Raw genomic sequence first — 21,268 nt, forward strand, 5'->3', positions numbered from 1 at the left:
GAAAGGAAACTGGTTTAACAGAGGGTGTGATATAGCCTTGCACATTGTTATTGGGTACTTCTGAGTAAAGCACACTTTTACACTAGAACTCATGGGCATCCAATGAAGCTGAACATTGGGAGGTTCAGTACACAGAAAAGGAACTCAGTACATAGTTAAACTATGGAACTCATTCCTGTGGGAGCCAATGACAGTCGCCAATGGCTTTAAAAGAGGATTAGAAAGTGTTAAGTTGTGGGTGAACTTATCAGACGACACAGCGATTCTTCGAACAGCTCTTGTTTATTCACAGGCCAGGACAGAACTGAACTGAAGAGCTCAGTCAGCCTGCATTTATAGAGCTCCAGTACAATGTTACTGTAGCAACTTTCTAAAACTATCCAATCACTGAATGTCACTTTTGATCCTTCATTTGCATAACTATCTACAGTATCCCCCTGCTGGCCCAGGGTGAGAACTTCAGTACATAACAGAAAGATTCATGGAGGAGCCATGATGGTTGTGTTCTGTCTCCACAGTAGGAGACAGTAATGCTTCTGAATGCAAGTTGCTGGAAACCACAGGAGTGGAGAGGACTCCTGCTTAAATCCAGTAGGCAGGTTTCCCACAAGCATCTTGTTCAGGGAAGTTTTTAATGTGTGACATTTCAATGTATTTTTAATCTTTGTTGGAAGCCGCCCAGAGTGGCTGGGGAAACCCAGCCAGATGGGTGGGGTACAAATAAATTATTATTATTATTATTATTATTATTATTATTATTATTATTATTATTAATCTGGCTGGCCATTTGAGAACAGGATGCTGGCTTATATAGGCAATAGCTGGGCCTAATCCATCCATATATTCTTATGTTCTTACTATTGGGTTCGGAAATTCTTTTTCTGCCATTTTATGATCAAGCAGGCCCCCTCCCTCACAACCATTTCTATGGACTCCCCTCGTCCCCTGCATTTGAAAGGAGTCTCTCAGTCTCTCACACAAGGAGTCAGAGGCAAGTTGCAGATTCAAATGAAATAAATGGGCTAAGAAAATGCTTTGGGTGTTGAATTACCCTGTGGTTCTTCCAGGAACTGCCAAGACTGACGCTCCATTTACAGTTGCAGTTATTCAAAAAAACAAACCCCACAACAACCCATGCCCACGTGCACACGCAGTACTATCATGCCATCGTATCATACAATTTGTTTTCTGTTGAGGCTTTCACAGTGATTTATAGGTGTGGGCCTCAAGGCTCACGTTATTGATTGTTTTACCTTTCCTGCAGAGGAAACGTACATTTTAATCCAATTTTAGGAGGTTTAAAAAAGAAAGATGCAGGAAAAGTTCAGATTTTGAAAAACTGCCAATTACAAGGCGGTTCAATGAGCAAACTCTTTTCCTTTAGGAACCACGCGTGGGGAGAATTACTGTATCCGTAACACCCAGCATACGTGATTTCCCTGGACATCAGCAAAAGACTGTGTTCATGTTAAGACAGATGAAGTATAGGATCCCATGCGACAGTTTTGTCCCTTCCAGCTTTGGCCTATCATCCCTACTACACGAAGACAAGCTTAAGCTGGACACTACTTCTCCTTGACAGCTAGTGAGAAAATCACTGCCTTGGAAGTCAAGGGATACACTGATCAACTCCTGGCCTCCAGCCCTTCTATTCTCTATGCCTGGAAGGAAAGTTTTATCTTGCAGTCCTTAGACAGGGCCCTGAAGAGATGTTAAGATAACAGAACCTGACAGTTTGGAATTTTATTTTATTTTGCCCAGCTGTGATGCCTAAAGGACCATGGTACCAACCAACAATAAGCATGGTTTTCAAATACTATAATTGCCTTTGAGATCTGAGACCACCAGCGCTGTCAAGAGAGGTCAAGGCACTTTAGCACAGCAGAGGAAGCAGCAGGTCTGTTTGCTGGGACAATCACAAACGTACCATTTCTTTTCCATAAGTGCTGAAGGTTCCATGAGATTCAGGTAGGGGATTCTAATCCAATAACATTATTAGCACCATCTATGTAGCATGATTGTAAATTGGGGAAAGGCTATAGATCGCTGGAAGATCATCTGCTTTGCATGCATAATGTCCCTTGTTCAATCCCTGACATCACCAGGTAGCTCTGGGGAAAATTCCCTGTCTGAAAGCCGCTGTCTGAAAGCGGAGAGCCACTGCCACTGAGTGCCAACCATACTGAGCAAGATGGGACAGTGGTCTGACACAGCATAAGGTATCTTCTTATACTGAACACAGAGAATACCAATGGGCTTTTCTCATTCAATGTCCTTGGTTTGCAATTGCCCTGCTCTCCTGTAGACTAATGAATTGTGTATCCTGTACTCTGGGTAATGCCTACACTGTGCTGACTTCCTTAATAAAGCTTTCAGGTTTCCTCAAGCCGATAACTGTCTGAAGGTGGAAGGCAGGTCAGATGTAGGCAATGCTGTGAATTTAAACTGTTAAAAGCATTTTGTCACACCTTTTTATATACTGTATTCTAAGGACATTTCCCAGTGTAAAACAGTGTCTTCTCAAAGACCTGTGGGACATATAATGAAATTAAGAAAAAAAATAAAGTGACTAGACAGCAAAATCCCAAAGAAAGCCTCAACTGCATTTATGTATGTGACTTCAGCAGCAAGGATTATCAACACTCAGAAATGGAAGGAGGAGAAAACACTCTCAAAGGAAGAATGGTTGATGAAAATCTTGGAATATCCAGAAACAGAGCCTCCAAGTGTCCCTATTTTCCAGGGACATCCCTGATTTAGAGAAGCCATCCCAGTTTCTGATTTGATCCTGGAATCTCCCACTTTCCCTTATGATGTTCCTATTTTCATTGGATAAATGTTGGAGGCTATGCAGAGATGGCAAATTTAAAAGCTTTTAAAGACTGAAAACCTTTTCTAAAGTTATTCCCCATTTCTGAAGACCATAGTGGGGTTTGAAGTGGACAAGAATAGCGAAACTATTAAGAAACATGTTAGAGAGAATGAAATTAGATCAGACAAAAGTTTAAAATACAATCATATGTAATTTGGGTTATAAACATCAATGTTGGGTGAGCGGGAAAGGTACCAGTAATTTCAATGACATTTTGTTGATTCAAGCTCTGTGTGTGTTCATCTGATAATCTTCAAGCGCTCAAAAAGATTATTGGAGATGTAATATGGACAATGTTTCTTTGAAACATACAATATTTCTTTGAAACATACTATATTTTACACTTACTAAGCTTTGGAAGAATGTGCTTGACTATATAAAGACACTATGGAAAATTTTTAGATTTCCAGAGGTGAATATGCTTCTTCTTGAACATTGTATGGAAATTGACAACAGGAAAACAAAAATGGATTCTGCACACCCTAATGGTGGCCAAGAGACTGAAACAGATGAATTGGAAGAATAGAGATACGATTTCCCTTAATCAATGGTTTGACAACATGACAACATTGGCAACATATGAACGGACAGCTTATAGATGCAGACTTTCTTTGGATAAATACAATGATATTTGGAATGAGTTTACACACAAAAGTATATGTGTATTAGGATAATAAGAATATACTTATTCTTGTATATTAATGTACGGTAATATAACAGTATTGTTTCTTTTCTTTTTTCATTCTCACTTTTTTCTTTCTTTTTGTCCCCCTCCCTCTATCTTTTTACAAATGAAATCCTCTTAATAAAATATTGATTTAAAAAGTGCTCAAAAGGAATTTTAAAAACGGCACAACCAGCCACGTTTTCAGCTATGCATAGCTGACAGCCATTCATGGTGGGCCGTTTACAGGGCACGTGGCAATAAAGCCCATAGAAGTTGCTCTGTAAGTTTCCAGAGCCTTGAGATGAGAAAGATGTTTAAAATGGATTTATGATCAGCAGTAGCTATGACTCCTGACAGCAGCAAGAACCCCCTGTAAGCACCTTCAGGGTGCGAACCTTTTGATGCGGCACTCTGAGATTTAGCTATGTAAAGCCACTGAGCTAGGAAGGCATTCCTCAGAGGCTTAGCTATGACAGCTCCCATTTGTCTTCCAGGTGTCATTTTTCAGACCTAGTAAGAAACTCTCCCAGCTCCTTTGCTGGAGCTAGCTCAATCGCTCGCAGCACACTCCGCTAGCTAGCTGGGGAATAGCCAATAATGGCCTTTTAAGAATTCATGTCTAAACAGTGCAAGAGATCTGTCAAAACTTGAACTCATGAGTCCAAGAAGTGTGAATGTTAAGGGAAACTCAAGGCTATGAAAGAGGCATGTGTTCAGATTTTGAAACGTGCAGAGAATCCACATGGATACCAGTAAACAGCATAGAATCACAGAACTGGAAGGGACCCCGAGGGTCATCTAGTCCAAACCCCTCTGCCATGCAGGAATCTCAGCTAAAACATCCAGGACAGATGGCCATCCAATCTCTGCTAATCACCACCAAGGAAGGAGAGTCCACTGTCGAACAGCCTTTACTGTCAGAAATTTCTTCCTGGTGTTTAGTATCTTGAACCCATTGGTTCGTGTCCTAGCCTCTAGAACAGTAGAAAACAAGCTTGCTCCTTCTTCCGTTAAACCTGAAACCTTCTGCATGAAAAGCTGACATTCTACTACTTCACTACTAAGCTAAAGAGATGAAAGTAGAGCCTACTCTGGAAACCTTCACTTCAATCAGCAACCCAGTAGTGGAACCTGGTGGAATCTCTTCGAACAAAATATCCCGTCCCCACAACAAACACAGGAACCCAGGAAAACTCTTTTTTACAAAGTTGGACCTCCATATTGTCAGCACTGACTGGCAGCTTTTTGAGGATTTCTTTCACCAGCCTCCTGTACTACCTGCTGAACGTGGGACCTTCTGTATACAAAGCACATGCTCTGTCACTGTCCTACAGCCCTGCCCAAAGCTATTCTCTGCAGTACGACATGGTGATCAGCAAGCATGCCAAATCTGTCCATTCTGGTTTGCAGCTCTAAACAAGGTGGATTCCTTGGAAATTCCTGCATACATTTTAATTCAGTTTCAGGAAAGCAGCTCCTTCTTCCTGATCTGTGGGGGGTGGGGAGGGAAAAGAAATATTCACAGCCATTTCCCACAGCGCATAACATTTGGGGGGTGGGGGCGGTATTAATAGGTTACTGTACACTTACCGGAGGCATTTGATACTCCTAGAATAATGAAGTCAGAAGTTACCTAATCCTATTTGTGTCAAACTCCATAATTTTCAACAAGTCCTGTCAGCATTAATAAAGGTCTGTTTACAAGTAGAGGGAGCTTCGCATTGACAGGTTTTGTTTTCCACATAAGGTGGACGCTGATAACAACCACCCTAGGCTATCAGTGACCTACTTAAAGAGCCAGTATACCACTTTATTGTCCTCTCTGCCTCTCCTCCCAATTGCCAGCACATGAGAAGAGGGCTTGTGAAGATGAATTTCCAAAGGTAGTGACGTGAGCTGCGGTCACTCTGCACCCCGGCTTTGATTCAGGCTAAATAAAGCTATCACTCTACCATTTCCACTCCCCCCTCCCCTGAACGTGGCAGAAAGCAGTAAGCTGGTGTGGTGGCAGCAGTTCTCTAAGTGAAACATTAGGCCCCTTGTAAAGGGGATTCAATTTACTTTCGAGTCGCAGTGGAGTTATTCCATTAGGCTGTTACGTCTGCCACAGGGGTAGCGTTTGCAACTGACATTTGCCTGTCTGTGCTTTCTCTCTCTTCCCCCACTCCGCTCTTCTCTCCCCGCTTCGGATATTAACAGCAATACATAGCTCTGAGCAGGGATGGCATAAGGTGAAGAAAAATCATGTCCTCTAGGCCATAAAAATTAATTTTGTATGTCCTTCTCTCCTCTCTACTGTTGTTATTTTCCATTGCCCAATCAATTTGAATCAGAGTTGCTTGCTCGGCTCATAAACAGTGATTTCTTATGTAACTGAGGTGTTATAAAGTTAGATTTAACCACAAGCTTGGCTCCAGTCTATAATCCTGGGCTCATATCTACATTTTTCTGTTGTTCACAAGTAGTGGTGTGTGTGTGTGTGTGTGTGTGTGTGTGTGTGTGTTTTGGGTAGGGGCAGAGTGGATGCACATCTCCTTCCACAATGTTTATATACAGTGCCTTCAGAGTCATGCAAAAATCATGGGGAAACAGAAATATTACTGGCTAAAATATAATTAAAAGCTTAAAATTAGGCAGAAATTTAGGAGGCAAGTGGCAAAGCGATCTTGGAGCCACAAACTCAGAAGACAACCGGAACGTTGGTCTGACACTCTGTCAAGTCAACTGCACATTATAAAAGGGCCACAGGGGAGTTGCACTCCCTGTGATGGAGCAGGTTCACAGTTTTGGGGTGCTTTTGGATCCACTTTTGTCACTGGAGGCTCAGGTCTCCTCAGTGGCTAAAAGTGCCTCTTGCTAACAACTGATTAGTTCAACAGCTATAGCTGTTCCTGGACTGGGAAATCCCTGCCACAGAGGATTTCAAATCACTCTACATGTGATTAAACCAATGCCAGGTTGCCTGGGCTATGTGAACTGCTGCTCTTAACTAAGTCATTATCACTGCAGTTTCTGTGTTTCATTTTCCTCTGATCTCACTGCTTACACACAAACAAACCCTCATATTTTTGTTTTACAGTGTGGTAATTGTTTTATTGTACACCACCAATAAAATGAACAGAATGTGTGCACCTCAATATAACACTGGTGAACAGCCATAATGGCAGAGCATCTGCTTTTCATGCAGAAGGTCCCAGGTAAGTGTTCCATGTAATGCTGGAAGAAAATTCTGCCTGAAACCCTGGTGAGCTGCTGCCAGTCAGTGTGGACAATACTGAGCTAGATAAACCAATGGTCTGACTGGGCATAAGGCAGATTCCTGTGTTTTTATAAACCTATTATGTATATGATAAAGTGCATTGAAGCCCACATAATCTTGTGCCATGACAAATTTGCTAATCTTTAAGGTGTTATTATCCTGTATCAATCACCCTTGTTTCAAAAGGCTGGGAACTGAATGGTGGTTTCAGGCCTAGATTTTGTGAGTGTTAGTAACACAGGAAAGCAAACAGGTATGAATCAGAGTGGTTGGACTGTCAAGCACCCATTTGGTCATAACCTAGAACCACACACTCAACCTAGAGCCACACTCAAAGTACCAGCTGTGCACGGCATTTGTTTTTTAACTACCATGAGATGGAGACAATAGCAATGCCATTTCTCCCAGTCTATAGAATGGATGTCCAGGCCATAAAGAAGGCTTGGGGTACATGTTCCCCATGAACAGAGCAGCAACATTTGAGTTGGCAATCAAGCTGGGTAGATTATCACAACAACCCTCCATCTGCTGGCATTATCTATCAGAGTGTACAACCTTCAGTGGGAACGAACATCACACACCATTTAAGGGATGGAGGGATCAATGGACATTTCTGCAGAAAAGCCACTTCCGAGCTAGGGAGGATCGTCATCACCTTCCCCCAAACATAAGGGTAGTCCGTTAAAGGATTCCGGGGGTTGTGGCCTTGTCCTAAGCCTATGGAGGTGTGGGCCCATGGCACGCCCCCAAGTGGTAACCCAGGGGGAGCTCCTAGTTGACGTGGCTCAGGACTCCCCCTACTGGTGGTTAACCCTCACCGGTCTTCAAGCAACCGGGCTGAAGCCGGTTAGTTGTTAGGACCAATGCCTAAGCCAATACCGCTCAATTCCTGTAATCAATAAAGTTGTGGCCTAATTTGACCCATTAACTCAAATTCTTGTGTCTCATATCTTTATTTCTGAGGGGGGGAGGCGGGAACTCGCCACGCAAGAGAGAAGAAAACATAATCCCATTTCAGTTTCACTGCTTTAAGAGGGGGTTTTTTTCACCCTAGAGAATTTACAGTAGAAGGTGCCTTCCTGCCAAAAAAAAACCCTTCCAGTGTGTGTGTGTGTTTGTGTGTGTGTGTGTGTGTGATAATATATATATATATATATATATATATATATATATATATATATATATATGGCTATCAAATTAATCTATTTAGAAGCAAAGTGCCACTTTTATTTCTAGCTCTCCAGGCCAGCACTGTACTTAGAAAATAGCTCAAAGCATCACCAAAAAAAAAAAAATCTTGGAGATGGAACCACTACACAAAGTTGCAAGTGAGGCTATAAATCTGATACACAGATCCTTCAAATTAAGGGAAAATGCTGCTATAATCATTGTGGGGAATTGATATCACAGCATGACATGCCTGTCCATGAATATATTGAGTCTGCGGCATATTCCTGTGGGGAATCACATTGCTGATTGAATTAAAGCAGAACAACAACAACTGGTTATGTTTAGCAGTCTGCCCTGAAAAAAATATCGCTAAAGGTTAAAGTCGGGACAGAACTTACTCTGCACTTAATAAGAAGTAGGCAAACCTGTACACAAGGGCATTCAATATCTGCTGCTAAGAAGGGCAGGTTGCAGAATGCTACACAAAATGAGCAATTTAAAACTACTTCTCTTTGGCTAATTGATTTCACTTCATGGGGAGAGATGAAGACCAATGCAGTTTTGCATTTCCACCTGGTAGCTAATAGAATCAAAGAAATATAGAATTGGAAGGGATCCCAAGGGTCATCTAGTCCAACCCCCTGCACAGTACATTTCCAACAAACTTTGGATCATTACAGGCTAGAAGTCAGGTACTGCGCTTTTTCAGTGATTGCATGCAGTAAAGCAGGAGTGGGGAAACTGTAGCCCTCCAGATGTTTCTGGACTACAAATCCCATCATCCCTGACCACTGGCCATGCTTTCTGGGGTTGGAAGGCTACAAGTTCTCCATCCAAAACATTCACTTCTCTTTTGCTTATTTAATTTATGTTGCTTATGCCACTTTTAAATAAAGTGAAGCAAGTGTTTAAAAATGCCTATATGCCTGGTCAGTGTGATTTTTTTTACCCTCTCCAGCTGGTTGGCACATAGGCACAGACAGTCATAATTAGCATGCCATCTCAAGACATTGGCCTCAAGCAATCATCGGCAACCACTGTTAAGTTTATTAAAAGTGGAGAGGAGGTTGACGGAGTATTTGGAGAGGTCTGAGAGCAGAATTGGCTGTAGCATAAAGCACTGATAATGTTAATGAGTTGAAAAGTTCATTCTTAAATATAGGCAAGGGCACCAAGTCTGCTGTAGTCGGCATCTGCATGTACTGGCTACAAATTTATAATGTATTACTACTACTTGCATCAGCACTATTGCTACACTACTGTGTGATACAAAGCCCACTAGACTTCAGTAGATCTTGGACCAAGTTTTGAATGTTCCTTGGAGCAAGGAAATGGGAGCAAGTGTCTGGGATGCTCTGTTCCCAAATCCAAATCCAATTCACAGAACCTAGAATTGGAAGGAGTCGGACTCGTGTGTTTTAACTCTCCATTCACACGCTCATTAAAGGCCCCTCTGGATGAATTTTTGTGTCACTGACACAATAATAGTATATTTACAACACTGATAACAACCCAGAACACTTGCAGTAGGACGTTATGGTACCTGCATCGATTGGAAGCAAAGCGTTATGCCACCCCAAAACATCTGCAGGTGCAAACAGCATTGAAAGTGGGAACGTGTATGAACAGTCCAATACCACCATGAGCACAAATCATCATGAGTGCAGAATAAAAAGGACACTTGGAGGGGCACTAAGATAGCAAATCCAGGATACATTGGGTCACAAGCAGTTAGCAGGTGCTGTGCAAGACACATCTGCAGAGCGAATCCTATATGCTAATAGTGAAGTCAGTCTCAAAGTGTGGATCCTTATGCCTTATGTGGTGAAAATCGTCATCACCCCCACACTCAAAGGCAATATTAATAGGAGGGACCCTAAAGCTTACTGAAGTACCACCAGCACCCAAATCTTCAGGCGGAAAAGGGAGGGAACACTCAAATGGCTTATGATGACAAGCCACAGAATTCTGGCTGAGTATGAGGGGCGGAAATCATGGAAAACTAAAGAGGAAGGGAACGAAATATAGCATCCTGGATAGTGGTGGAATATTCTGATATTCCTGGTGTTGAGCAGATTTTTGTAACTGCCATTTTGCCATGTGCGCACACACCCACACACACAGGTTCAGCTTAAAATATGAACTATTTTCACATTTTACATGCATCATTGCATGTGCTATTATGCACACAATAGAATAGTATATACATATGCACTCTGGGTTTCCTAAAGCAACCAGCACATAAACAGATGTATACAACAATGCACATAACTGTCTAAAATAGTTATCTATTAATACTTACTAAAAGTATGTAGCAGTATGTTATGCTTTGCATATAACTTTATATATAATTTGTTGGATATTTTTAATTTAAGAAATGGATGAGCAACTGGGCCCTAAGTGAGTGATCAAAACAAATGGTGGTTCAATGCAGGGAAAGACTGACAGGCTTAAAAACGATTTCCTCCTCAGGAAGCTTGTGTTGCAGGTCCCACTTGTAAGTTGCCAAAAGCTCAAGCAAGGGAACTGAGCACAAAGTTGCTTCACAGAACCAGTAAGAACCACGAAGCAACCTGCTTCCAAAAGACAATCCATCAAATTTTGACCATGAACAAAAGACAACCTTTGGAAGGCAAATATACCAAATCTCAGAGTGCGTGCACAACCAGTTCTTTTCTCTTCAGTAGTAGCATGAAAGCCATTGATTTGGAGCTTCTTCCTGAGCCCCACAATATTGTGGGGCCCTGGCAACATTACTGCCCCAGGCACATAGAAGCAATGATAAGGTCCTCCCTAAATAGACAAAAAGGGACGCAGGTGGCGCTGTGGGTTAAACCACAGAGCCTAGGACTTGCCGATCAGAAGGTCGTCGGTTCGAATCCCCGTGATGGGGTGAGCTCCCGTTGCTCGGTCCCTGCTCCTGCCAACCTAGCAGTTCGAAAGCACGTCAAAGTGCAAGTAGATAAATAGGGACCGCTCCGGCGGGAAGGTAAACGGCGTTTCTGTGTGCTGCTCTGGTTCGCCAGAAGCGGCTTAGTCATGCTGGCCACATGACCCGGAAGCTGTCTGCGGGCAAACGCCAGCTCCCTCGGCCTATAGAGCAAGATGAGCGCGCAACCCCAGAGTCGGTCACAACTGGACCTAATGGTCAGGGGTCCCTTTACCTTTATATAGACAAAGCCCTTCCTCCCATGCCACAAGAAGATAAGAAAACAAAAATACACCATCAGATCACCTGTAGCATGGTAGTAAGGAGATGTCGTGGGCCAAATTGATGAAAGATCTGCTGCTTCTACTAAGCAGTCCTTTGTGGTTTGCAGCACCAGCAAAAACCACTAACACTTCTAATAGAGAGATATTCATCCTGATAATACTTAGAGCTTCACACAGAGCAGCTTATTATCCTATAACAACCCTGTGAAGTAGTTCAATATTATCCCCACATTGCAGATCAGGAACTGAGAAAAGAGAACTTGCCTAAGTCCACTTAATGAATCCATAGCAAATGTGAAATTCAGACTGGAAACTTCCTGATTTATAGCTCATCTCACCACCACCAGTACTATCAGACCTCCTTTTAATCGATAGACCAGTGGACCTGTTGCATATATATCACTCAAAGCACTAATCAGGTCTAAATAGCCACTGCCCAAGAGAATCTAAGACAGTAATTCTACACACACACATACCTGGGAGCAGTGGACACTGGTCCATTCATGCAAATGTGCCACTGCCCCACCAACCAGTCTGCCCTCATCCAGTCTGTCCCACTGCCTGCCAAGAGTGGATTCTTCCTCCTTTGTCTTAGGGTTCATTCACACTTCCACTTGTCCCATGCCTAGAATGCAAAGAGGTTTTTTTGTTTTTTTTGGGTTTTTTTTGCATTCTCTGCAATTTTTTGTTTGCCCCACTGCTTTCCCCAGGAAAAGTTGCTATTTGGCGCTGAATCAGAGCAAACATGAATCCATGGGAAACCCTATTGATATTTGCTGTAAAGACTGGATTTTCCTGGGGGGGAAAGCAAGACAAGTGGAAATCTGGATGACCTGTGTTGCTCTTGTAGAACGCGGCAGTGGGGCAGGAGGAGGGCAAAAGCTGAATTGGCTGGCTCTCCCTTTCCTTGGTTCTAACTCCACCTACTGTTGAGTTCCATGGATTCTGCCCTACTAGTTTCAATGGGCACCAGATACCACTGCATGGGAGTAAATCCTGTTGCACTTAATGGGGCTTCCTACTAAGCACACTTGTACAGGATTGCACTATCATATACCTGTTATGCAAAACTCCTAGGTGTACAGTATATTAACTCCACTTCTGCCTCATCAGAGAGCTTCTTGGCATCAGAGAAAACAGTACAAGGCACAGAGATAAATAGCTATGTGTGCATGTTTGTATGTGTGTATTTTATATAGATGCAGTATGCATTCACATCAAATCTTTAGGCTATTTTCCAAACACCTAGCTGGACACTCCAGCAAAATTTATACTTCAGTCCAAAGCAACTTTTAATGAGCGATTTCTATACTTATTTGCCTTCTACACAGGTTGGCAAAACCTCTGTTACTTCTGAAATCACTATGCCAAATATTTTATGTTGCTTGATAAAGGTCAGATTTCCCCACCCCCCACCGCCCAAGAGCAATCTAAAAGCTCAGCTATTTCGGAATCCTCATTAATGTCATCGCCTCCTCATTTATTAAATGGCTCCTCTTCCTCCTTGGAAGCATTTCCTCCTGCAGTCGAGTTGCAAAAGCACTTTTTGCTCCCCTTCCACCTATATCAACCAAGCCCCGCCGCCTCTCTCTTTTAATCCTGCTTCCTCCCTCTCTCCATCACAGGCCATTCACATGAATTGGATTTTTACCCAACAGTGCCAAAGCATGCATCATTTTAAATAAATCATTTGCAATGACCTATTTACTGTAAATCACCAAAAAAGAGAGAGAGGGAAATATATAAAATCCATGCAAACGGTTTCAAATACATTTGCAATCTTCATAGAGCACCGCCAAGTCATCATGAAGACCTCTCCCAATAGAAAGTGTTCTGGACAGTTAACGCTGCCCCTGCTAAGTAATTTCTTTGCAATTGAAGGATGCTTCCAGGCTAGGAGATGGGTGTGGAACTGCAATGCTTTGTTGACTCACTTTTAACAGGGCATCCACACATCCAATCATGCTCATCCTGTATTTTCCCTGTGGCTCTTCCATCTTTCCCCAAACCATGTTTTTCAGAAGAGCTGACAGCTAAAATGCATTTTACTGGTATAGACTAAAATAAACGGGGTCATGAGACAACACACACCACAAAAACTATAGTGAAGTGTGTTGAGCTTCAAATGGGCACAGCAGCTATGTCACGTGTACAGTGTGGCTAGAAGGTAGTGGGATATACACAGATGGAAAAAGTGCAATACTCAGGGATGGTAACTTACAACAGAAGAGCAATGATTCGCTATGATCTGTGAAGTCTCTCCCCACCCCCTTTACACTGTTTATTATGCTTGTCCAGTGGGCAACAGGAATCTCTCTCTCTCTTTTTTACCATGTCTGCATCTGAGTCACCAAGACAGTGGGACACTTTAAAGCACCAGCACTGTATCAGGGAAAAGTGATCTATAAAAAGAAACTTCATCATTTCAGCCCATTCCTACTTTCTGCTGGCACGCAGCTAGTGATTAGAGCAAAGAAACAAAGACAAAGAGTCAGCAGAATATATATATAATCTACGAAAATCTACGAAAGCAAATATATATATATATATATATATATATATATATATATATATATATAAAATGTAGTTCAATTCAAGTGAAGTTGCTGCAGCAGTAGGTGGTCTATGCAGTCACTTAGGGAAAAGAGACCTAGCTCTTGCCACATGCATGCTCAGGTATGCTGTGTAGGGCTGAGGTGTGGCTACTTAACCCTGCCACACCTTCTGCTGGCCTTCAGGGGGCGGGGGGGGCGGTCGCCCCAGGTGTCATCACTGAGGGGGGTGACATTACGCTGTCCTGCCCGCAACTCCCAAGCCTACCGTAGTTAAGTGTGGTGGACTCGTAATCTGGTGAACCGGGTTCGCTTCCCCGCTCCTCCACATGCAGCTGATGGGTGACCTTGGGCAAGTCACACTACTCTGAAGTCTCTCAGCCCCACTCACCTCACAGAGTGTTTGTTGCGGGGGAGGAAGGGAAAGAATGTTAGCCACTTTGAGACTCCTTAGGGTAGTGATAAAGCGGGGTATCAAATCCAAACTCTTCTTCCACCCTGAGCTGTTGGCGGAAGGGGGCGGAGCTGCACCGCCTTGCCGGCGGCCTTCCCCCTTTGTTTTGACAGCTCAGGGGAGGCTTAGGAGTCATGGGCGGTGGGCGCACCATTGCCCCCCGCTCCCAGGCTACTTCCTGGGGGGGGAGCCTCACCCGAGCTGTCAAAAGGAAGAGAGAAGGGAGGAAGGCTGCTGGCAAAGTGGCACAGTTCACTCCCCCCACCGCCGCCCAGGAAGCAACCCGCCATGGGCGGCTCGCTGTGCCCCCATAGCCCCACCCTCAGGTGCACAGCATGTGTGCCGCTCCAGGTGCCAGAGCAGCTAGCTCCAGCTCTGCCAGCCTTCTGGAGGTTTGGTGGCATCCACCAATCCCACTTCATTCAGTCCAGGCATTGGCAGGTCACCTTTGGGTGTGGGCAGTATGCTTTTTTTTTTTTGGCCCATCAGTTGATTGGCATTGTTTGCTAGTTTATTTTTTGGGGGGAGGAGGTTCCTCAAGCTTCACTGGCTTGGTGGCATGTGTCCGCAGTGGAGGGATGGGTTGCTGTTAGATTTCCCACACTGGCAGGTAGACAGCTAATGTTTGGTGAGGGTAGTCACCTTTAAGATTGAACAATGTAGCCCCAAGTCTTGCCTGCAGTGCTGTCAACCCCCCTGGCAGGGCATACCCTCCAACATTTCTCTGATGAAAATAGGGAACATCCTAAGGAAAAGTGGGATATTCTGGGATCAAATTAGAAACGGGCATGGCCTCTCTAAATAAGGGATGCCTCTGCAAAATAAGGACACTATTGGCAGGGTGGAGTGAAACAGTATCATCTCCCTACTTACCTGAAAGCATGATGCAACACTACCTCTCCCCCTTGGCGGAGCTGACTTGCCCAGTTTGTTACGTGTGATTATAGTATCCCACACCTTTGTTCCCTTATTCAGATCTGTGGTGTCAAGCCTTTGTACCTTGCTGCCTTATTTCCCTGTGTGGCTGCAATACATGGCCGTGTAACTTTACACAAAGGAGGTGTGTGTTGTGAAGACTGTTCCATTTATTTCAAAGGCCTGTCTAGTTGAGCATTCTGTTCTTGCAGCGGCCAACAAAATGCCTATGGGAAGTTCGCAATCGGGAACTGACCACAGCAGGGCCCACTGTTCCTTTGACTGAAATGACTGAGAAATCTTTCTGAATAGAAGGGCTTCGTGTTGGCTTTGGAGCTCCTAAGCTTGTATGAAATTAAGGTTCATCATCAGCTAGAGAAAGCAGTAACAGCCGAGACTGCCACCAATCACAAGCAAAAGGTTCAATGGAGATAGAAGCTGGTATATACAAGCAACAAAGGAAAGGGGGAGGGGCACAGGTTATTCATGCAAAAGATAACAAATCCAACCCCCAACAAATCCACTGAAAGGATGGATTTGTTCCAGCAAGTGATAGGAATGTCTACTGCTTGAGATGTTTGAGAACAACTGCCAGCTGAAAAGGGCAGGGCAGTGATGCACCACCAAAGGTCCATCTCACTTTCAAGCAGATTCAGAGGTTAAAAATCACTTCTTTCGCTGCAATTTATTTGTTTATTTACTACTTAATGGCAATCATCTCTAAGTGAGGAACAAGGAATACAACATGGAAAGGGTAAGAATCGGTTAAAACTATAAAAATCAGACCAATTAAAATGCATGATGGAATAATAATAATAAACTTCACTAAGTGCTGGAAATTCAAGGAGTGAGTCTATTTGACCTTAACTGAAATGGAGTTGCATAAAACTTGGGCCCATAATACTGAATGCACAGCTCCTGGTGGAGATGAACCATGCATCCAGACTACAACTTCTATCAGTCCAAAAAGGCCAGTCATGATAGGAGCTAGAGTCTAACAGCATCTGAAAGACCAAAAATTTAGTCCTTCCTGGTGAGTCACAGGTGTTATCTTTGGCAAACCATTTCCCTCCCTCATCACACCCCTGTCTTCAGCAACCAATAAATGTGCACCAGAGATTTTGCACATCAAGAAACAAAGGAGGAACTGTCTGCCTCTGACACCCCAGCATCACACACACGCAAAATTATTTGTAATGTCAAATGCTCTGCTTGTTTCTACAGAATGGGCATCATTACAGTTGCTCTTTTCTCTGTGTGTGAATAACTTTTCATTTCCCTTTACTATTAACCTACCCAAGCATTACCAAAGCAGGATGATTGAGCCAGTCAGATGGAGGGCTTCCTCTTTGCTTCTCCGAGAATGTTAATTTGCTTCAGTGCATATCACTATTCCACGGGGCTCCCTTCTTTGCTTTCATATGCTTCACTGCCAGAGCTACTGGTCACATTCACTAAGTACATCCCTACCTCCAGCTTCTCCTTGACAGATATATATATATATATATGCATGCTGCGAGTTTTGAAAAATGTCCAAGCGTGCAGTTCTTATGGGACTGACAGCTCAGGCAGTCTAAAACTAACTAGTACTGAAATGGAAAACATCACACAAAGTGGTTGTGAATTTCCCCACATATTTAGTGTATGGGATGCCAAAGATTGGTTAAAATGTTATGTCTGGAAATCCATCTTATTTTGGATTCAAGGTATATACTGATGGCTATAAAGGTAGTTGGGTGGCAAGATGTCGTTCTTCTTCTCATCCCCTCTCCTAGCTAAGGTTCCTGCACCCACAGCAAAAGGCTCACACACAAATTGACTGCTCATGTGAGTAGTTAAATGCAGAAGAGAGGGTTTGCCAAGGCAACACATGAATTGTGCCTGAGTGACTCAGAGAGAATGCATTTGTATGTATACTCACACACACATATATAAAAAACACTTTCTTTGGTGCAGCCCACAAGCATATATAGTCTATCACATTCTGCCAGTTTAGATCATATATATAAGGCAGGCAAACTTGAAAATCCCTTATTGCATGAGAAATGAGGAGGGGGATATGGGGAGAGGAGATCCCAAAATGCTAAGATGTTTACATGTGAAACATTATTACCATTATTATTATTATTATTATTATTATTATTATTATTATTACTACTACTCAATCTTCTACTATCTTTCCACCACTCCACTCCACTCCCCACCCCTCTGTTTTATTTTCACTTTTCCACTTTCAATCAATACCCCCATCTTTCCTTGTTCCTTCCCTTGCTGATAGTTAAATGCAATGCAAGATCCTAGAAATTATTAAGAAACTCAAGGGGAAATAATGGAGATGAATCTTTCAGGGGAGATACAAGGACCAACATTCACCTTAAGGAGTTCATAGTGCTGGATGCCGTTGACTCCAATGTCAGGATCAAGAGCAGATGGGACAGAATACCGGGAATTGATGGCTGTGTTCTCAGGGATAGAGATATTGATGACCGTTGATGGAAAAAGAGGGGCATTGTCATTTATATCCTCAATCAGGAACCTGATCTTGACCAGTCGGAAAACTTCATCGGGCAGGACAGCAACTTCCACCTCATAGAAACAGCGGTTCTCACTAAAAATGCCAGAGCAGAGTTTCTCCCGGTCAATGCGGTTGGCAGTGGTGAATATTTCTCCAGTATTCTCCTCCACGTGCACCAGCGGAACATCCCCAGTCTTATACACAAGCTTGAACTGCAGGGGTGACGAAAGGGGCACATCAGGGTCCAGAGTCAAGTTGAGGTCCTTAAGCAAATTGCCAATTAGGACATTTTCTGGCAACTCCTCCCGCACCGTATAATTCTTCTCCTGGGCACCGGACTGAAACACGATACAGGTTAATAAGGCTGCCAAGAGGTAGGTGCTGGAAAGCAAGTCCATCTCCAGAATGGCTAAGGAGTTGTCCAACCGAACACTAAGAAGAACTAGGAAATAAAAATGAGAAGAGAAGAACAGATTAAGAAATGCCAGCAACCTAATAAGAGGTTTTAATCTGTTTTTTTTGTTTTTGTTTTTTTTAAAGGAACATCAAATTCAAACATATCATTTGGCAACGGCTGTTTCGCAATGAGCACTGGCACAGTGAAAAACAAACAAGCAAACATCAATATACATTTACTGTTTGTAAATGCTTAGTGAAGTAGATTGTTTAGTATTTGCAAGGCTTCCAGCCAATACATGCCAATTGCCAGCCAATTCCACTGCCTCACAAGTTTCGTTTTCAGGGAGAGGGAGGGAGGACCATCTACAGGGTAGCACAGCATCTCCTTGTAACTAGGAGCTAAAGTCACACATCCAAGGAATTCCACCAGAGTATTCCATCTGGATGTGCTCACCCAAAAGGTTTCCAACATTCGGTTTGCATACCATTTGCTGCTTTCCCATGGTTGTGTGTGTGTGTGTGTGTGTGTGTGTGTGTGTGTGTGTAAAGAAAGTATTTTCCCCATTCACATTTGCAATACCATCGCACACCATATACAAAGACTCTCCACCCTCCTTCCTTTGCAGTCTGTGGTTTGGCTGTTAACACAAGTCATTCCAAACTATTTATTCTGAATTGCTGGAGTGCATCTTCTTCCACTTTGAGGCACCCCAATGATCTGAATTACAGAGTTTAATTTGGGACAAGGGAAGATGCTGACTGGTAAGTCAGAGGTCCTGGCTGCCACACATCCCGGGCAGCACAATGAGGCTTCCTGGCCATAGCCAAAGTGATGAAGATAGGGGAGAAATTTGATTTTGTTCAAATTACAAATGAGAAAATACTTCAAACCAATATGCAAACAGAAACACACTTCAGAATCCACACTTCTATGAATTCTGTGGTGCAATGCTTCAACCAAACAATTATGTACCCAGATACATCTACTGGGGGAAAGTGGACGTAAAATTGCTTAAAATAAAACAAAAAAGCATCATGCTACAGAAGGTTGTTTGCAAAAATGTGCATTATTAGTCAAAATTCCATATAACTGTGCTTATTAGGAGAAATTCATACTAAAATTTTATGGAAATATGACTATGAAATTGTTTTAAAATGCAAATTGCTGTGGGAATTTGGACAACTGAGTTTAAAACCAGGGTAGGGGTGAGATGAGAAAACAATATTGATAGATTTGACCATCCCCACTTCTTCCAAAGAAGGAAATGCCTAGCCTTAAAGGTAAAGGAAAATGTACCCCTCCCTGTACCGGCCAGTCTTGACAGACTCTAGGGTTGAGCGCTCATCTCACTTAAGAGGCCAGGAGCCAGCGCCGTCCGCAGACACTTCCAGGTCATGTGGCCAGTGTGACGAAGCTGCTCTGGCGAACCTGCACCAGTGCAGCACACGGAAACACCGTTTACTTTCCCGCTATAAAGCGGTAACATAATAATACATCAAACATTAAAAGCTTCACTATAAAGGGCTGCCTGCAGATGTCTGCTAAAAGTTGTAGTTATTTATCTCCTTGACATCTGATGGGAGGGCGTTCCATGGGGGGCCCCCAATGCTGAGAAGGCCCTCTACCTGGTTCCCTGTAGCTTCATTTCTCGCAGTGAGGGAACCACCAGAAGGTCCTTGGAGCTGGACCTCAAGGTCCGGGCTGGATGACAGGGGTGGAGATGCCCCTTCAGGTATACTGAGCCAAGTCCATTTAGGAACAATCACCAGCTGCCTACCATTCTCCTTGTTCTTCTGCCAACATGCTCCTGTGCTTTTGGGCCTCCTCTTTGAGGAAACAAAAACACACTCCCTCTTTTAATCTGTATCCAGCTCCAGAGAGAAAGCAAAGCTGTTCAAGGGTTCTCCAAAGCACAGATAGTTCTATCCGTTTTCTCATATGAGAACTCAGGCTGGCATAGAAAGCTGATCAGAGTGACACCCATCTGGCAGAACCCAGCCGAGAACAGATAGAACACATTAGTAAGTAACAGAAGGAGGTTGCAATGGGCATAGCAAATGACAAGTGGTTTTATGTCAAACTGGCTATGTCCCCATCTCAAAAGAAATGTATTTCTCAGTTTCTTTGGATGTTAGATTACACAATGTTGCGGGGCCTGCAACAAGCTCCCCATAGCACGGGCTGGCATAACTCGCTGATTCCCTATTTAAACTGGCTCTTAATCTTTAAATCCCTTTATCTGCAGGATCTGATATAATGAGCTAAGAATGACATTGTGAACACTTGGCCAAGCACTCAAGGCCAAGCCCATTCTTTTGTCACAAACATTTACTCCACATGTGGGTGTTTTAATTGAAAAAAAAATATTTAAGTTAGCAGGTTGCTATTGCTTTTCCAGACACTGCATTTTGGATCTCTGATGTCTTACAACGGTTTTGTTTTGTTGTTTTATTTATTTTAAAGCTATTTTATAGTACAGTGGTAACTCGGGTTACAGACGCTTCAGGTTACAGACTCTGCTAACCCAGAAATAGTATCTCAGGTTAAGAACTTTGCTTCAAGATGAGAACAGAAATCGCGTGGTGGCGGCACAGCAGCAGTGGGGGGCCCCATTAGCTAAAGTGGTAGCTCAGGTTAAGAAAAGTTTCAGGTTAAGAACGGACCTCCAGAACGGATTAAGTTCTTAACCTGAGGTAGCACTGTAGTATCAATTTACCAATGATTTCTTAGTTGATTAATCTATTAATCATAAGATGAAAACAGCAATAGTTATGAAGCAAGAAGCACAAAGTATGTACAAACTTTTTATTTAAACATGTATTTTATCTCAATGCATGCATTTCTAGATATATGTTTATCCTAAAATACTCCCCCTCCCACACACACATTTTGAGTCATATTTCAAAATTCTGATGCCCCAAATCTGATGTGAGGAATTAAATCCCAAAAAATATATCTATCTTGGAAGGTGAATGAGGTTTGTCCACTTAATAATAATGAAAAGCACACTGAACAAAAATAAGTGACAGCAGACTAGTTTAGAAAGGGCAATGAATTGACCTAGCTTCCCCCAGTGTCTAACAAAAGATGCAGAGGAGGGGGTGTTATACGCAGAAGGTTCAATCCTGACAGGTTAAAAATAATATCAAGAGACGTTAACAACAACAACAACAACCTAATTTTTAAAATTATAATTATTTTTAAATATAATAATAATAATAATAATAATAATAATAATAATAATAATAGAG

General features: G+C 42.8%; 1 protein-coding gene across 4 annotated transcripts in view; it reads right to left on the bottom strand.

Moving 5' to 3' along the window:
- PCDH11X (protocadherin 11 X-linked) overlaps nucleotides 1-21,268 on the bottom strand; it is a 738,698-nt gene that overhangs the window by 618,595 nt on the left and 98,835 nt on the right. For all 4 annotated transcript variants that reach the window (XM_077922718.1, XM_077922719.1, XM_028714630.2 and 1 more), the window contains one exon: nucleotides 17,476-18,059. In XM_077922718.1, the coding sequence (XP_077778844.1) occupies nucleotides 17,476-18,015 (540 nt within the window). In that variant the 5' untranslated portion in view covers nucleotides 18,016-18,059. The remainder of the gene's footprint in view (nucleotides 1-17,475; nucleotides 18,060-21,268) is intronic.

This window comes from Podarcis muralis, chromosome Z (assembly GCF_964188315.1).
Source record: "Podarcis muralis chromosome Z, rPodMur119.hap1.1, whole genome shotgun sequence".
NCBI classification, from domain to species: domain Eukaryota; kingdom Metazoa; phylum Chordata; class Lepidosauria; order Squamata; family Lacertidae; genus Podarcis; species Podarcis muralis.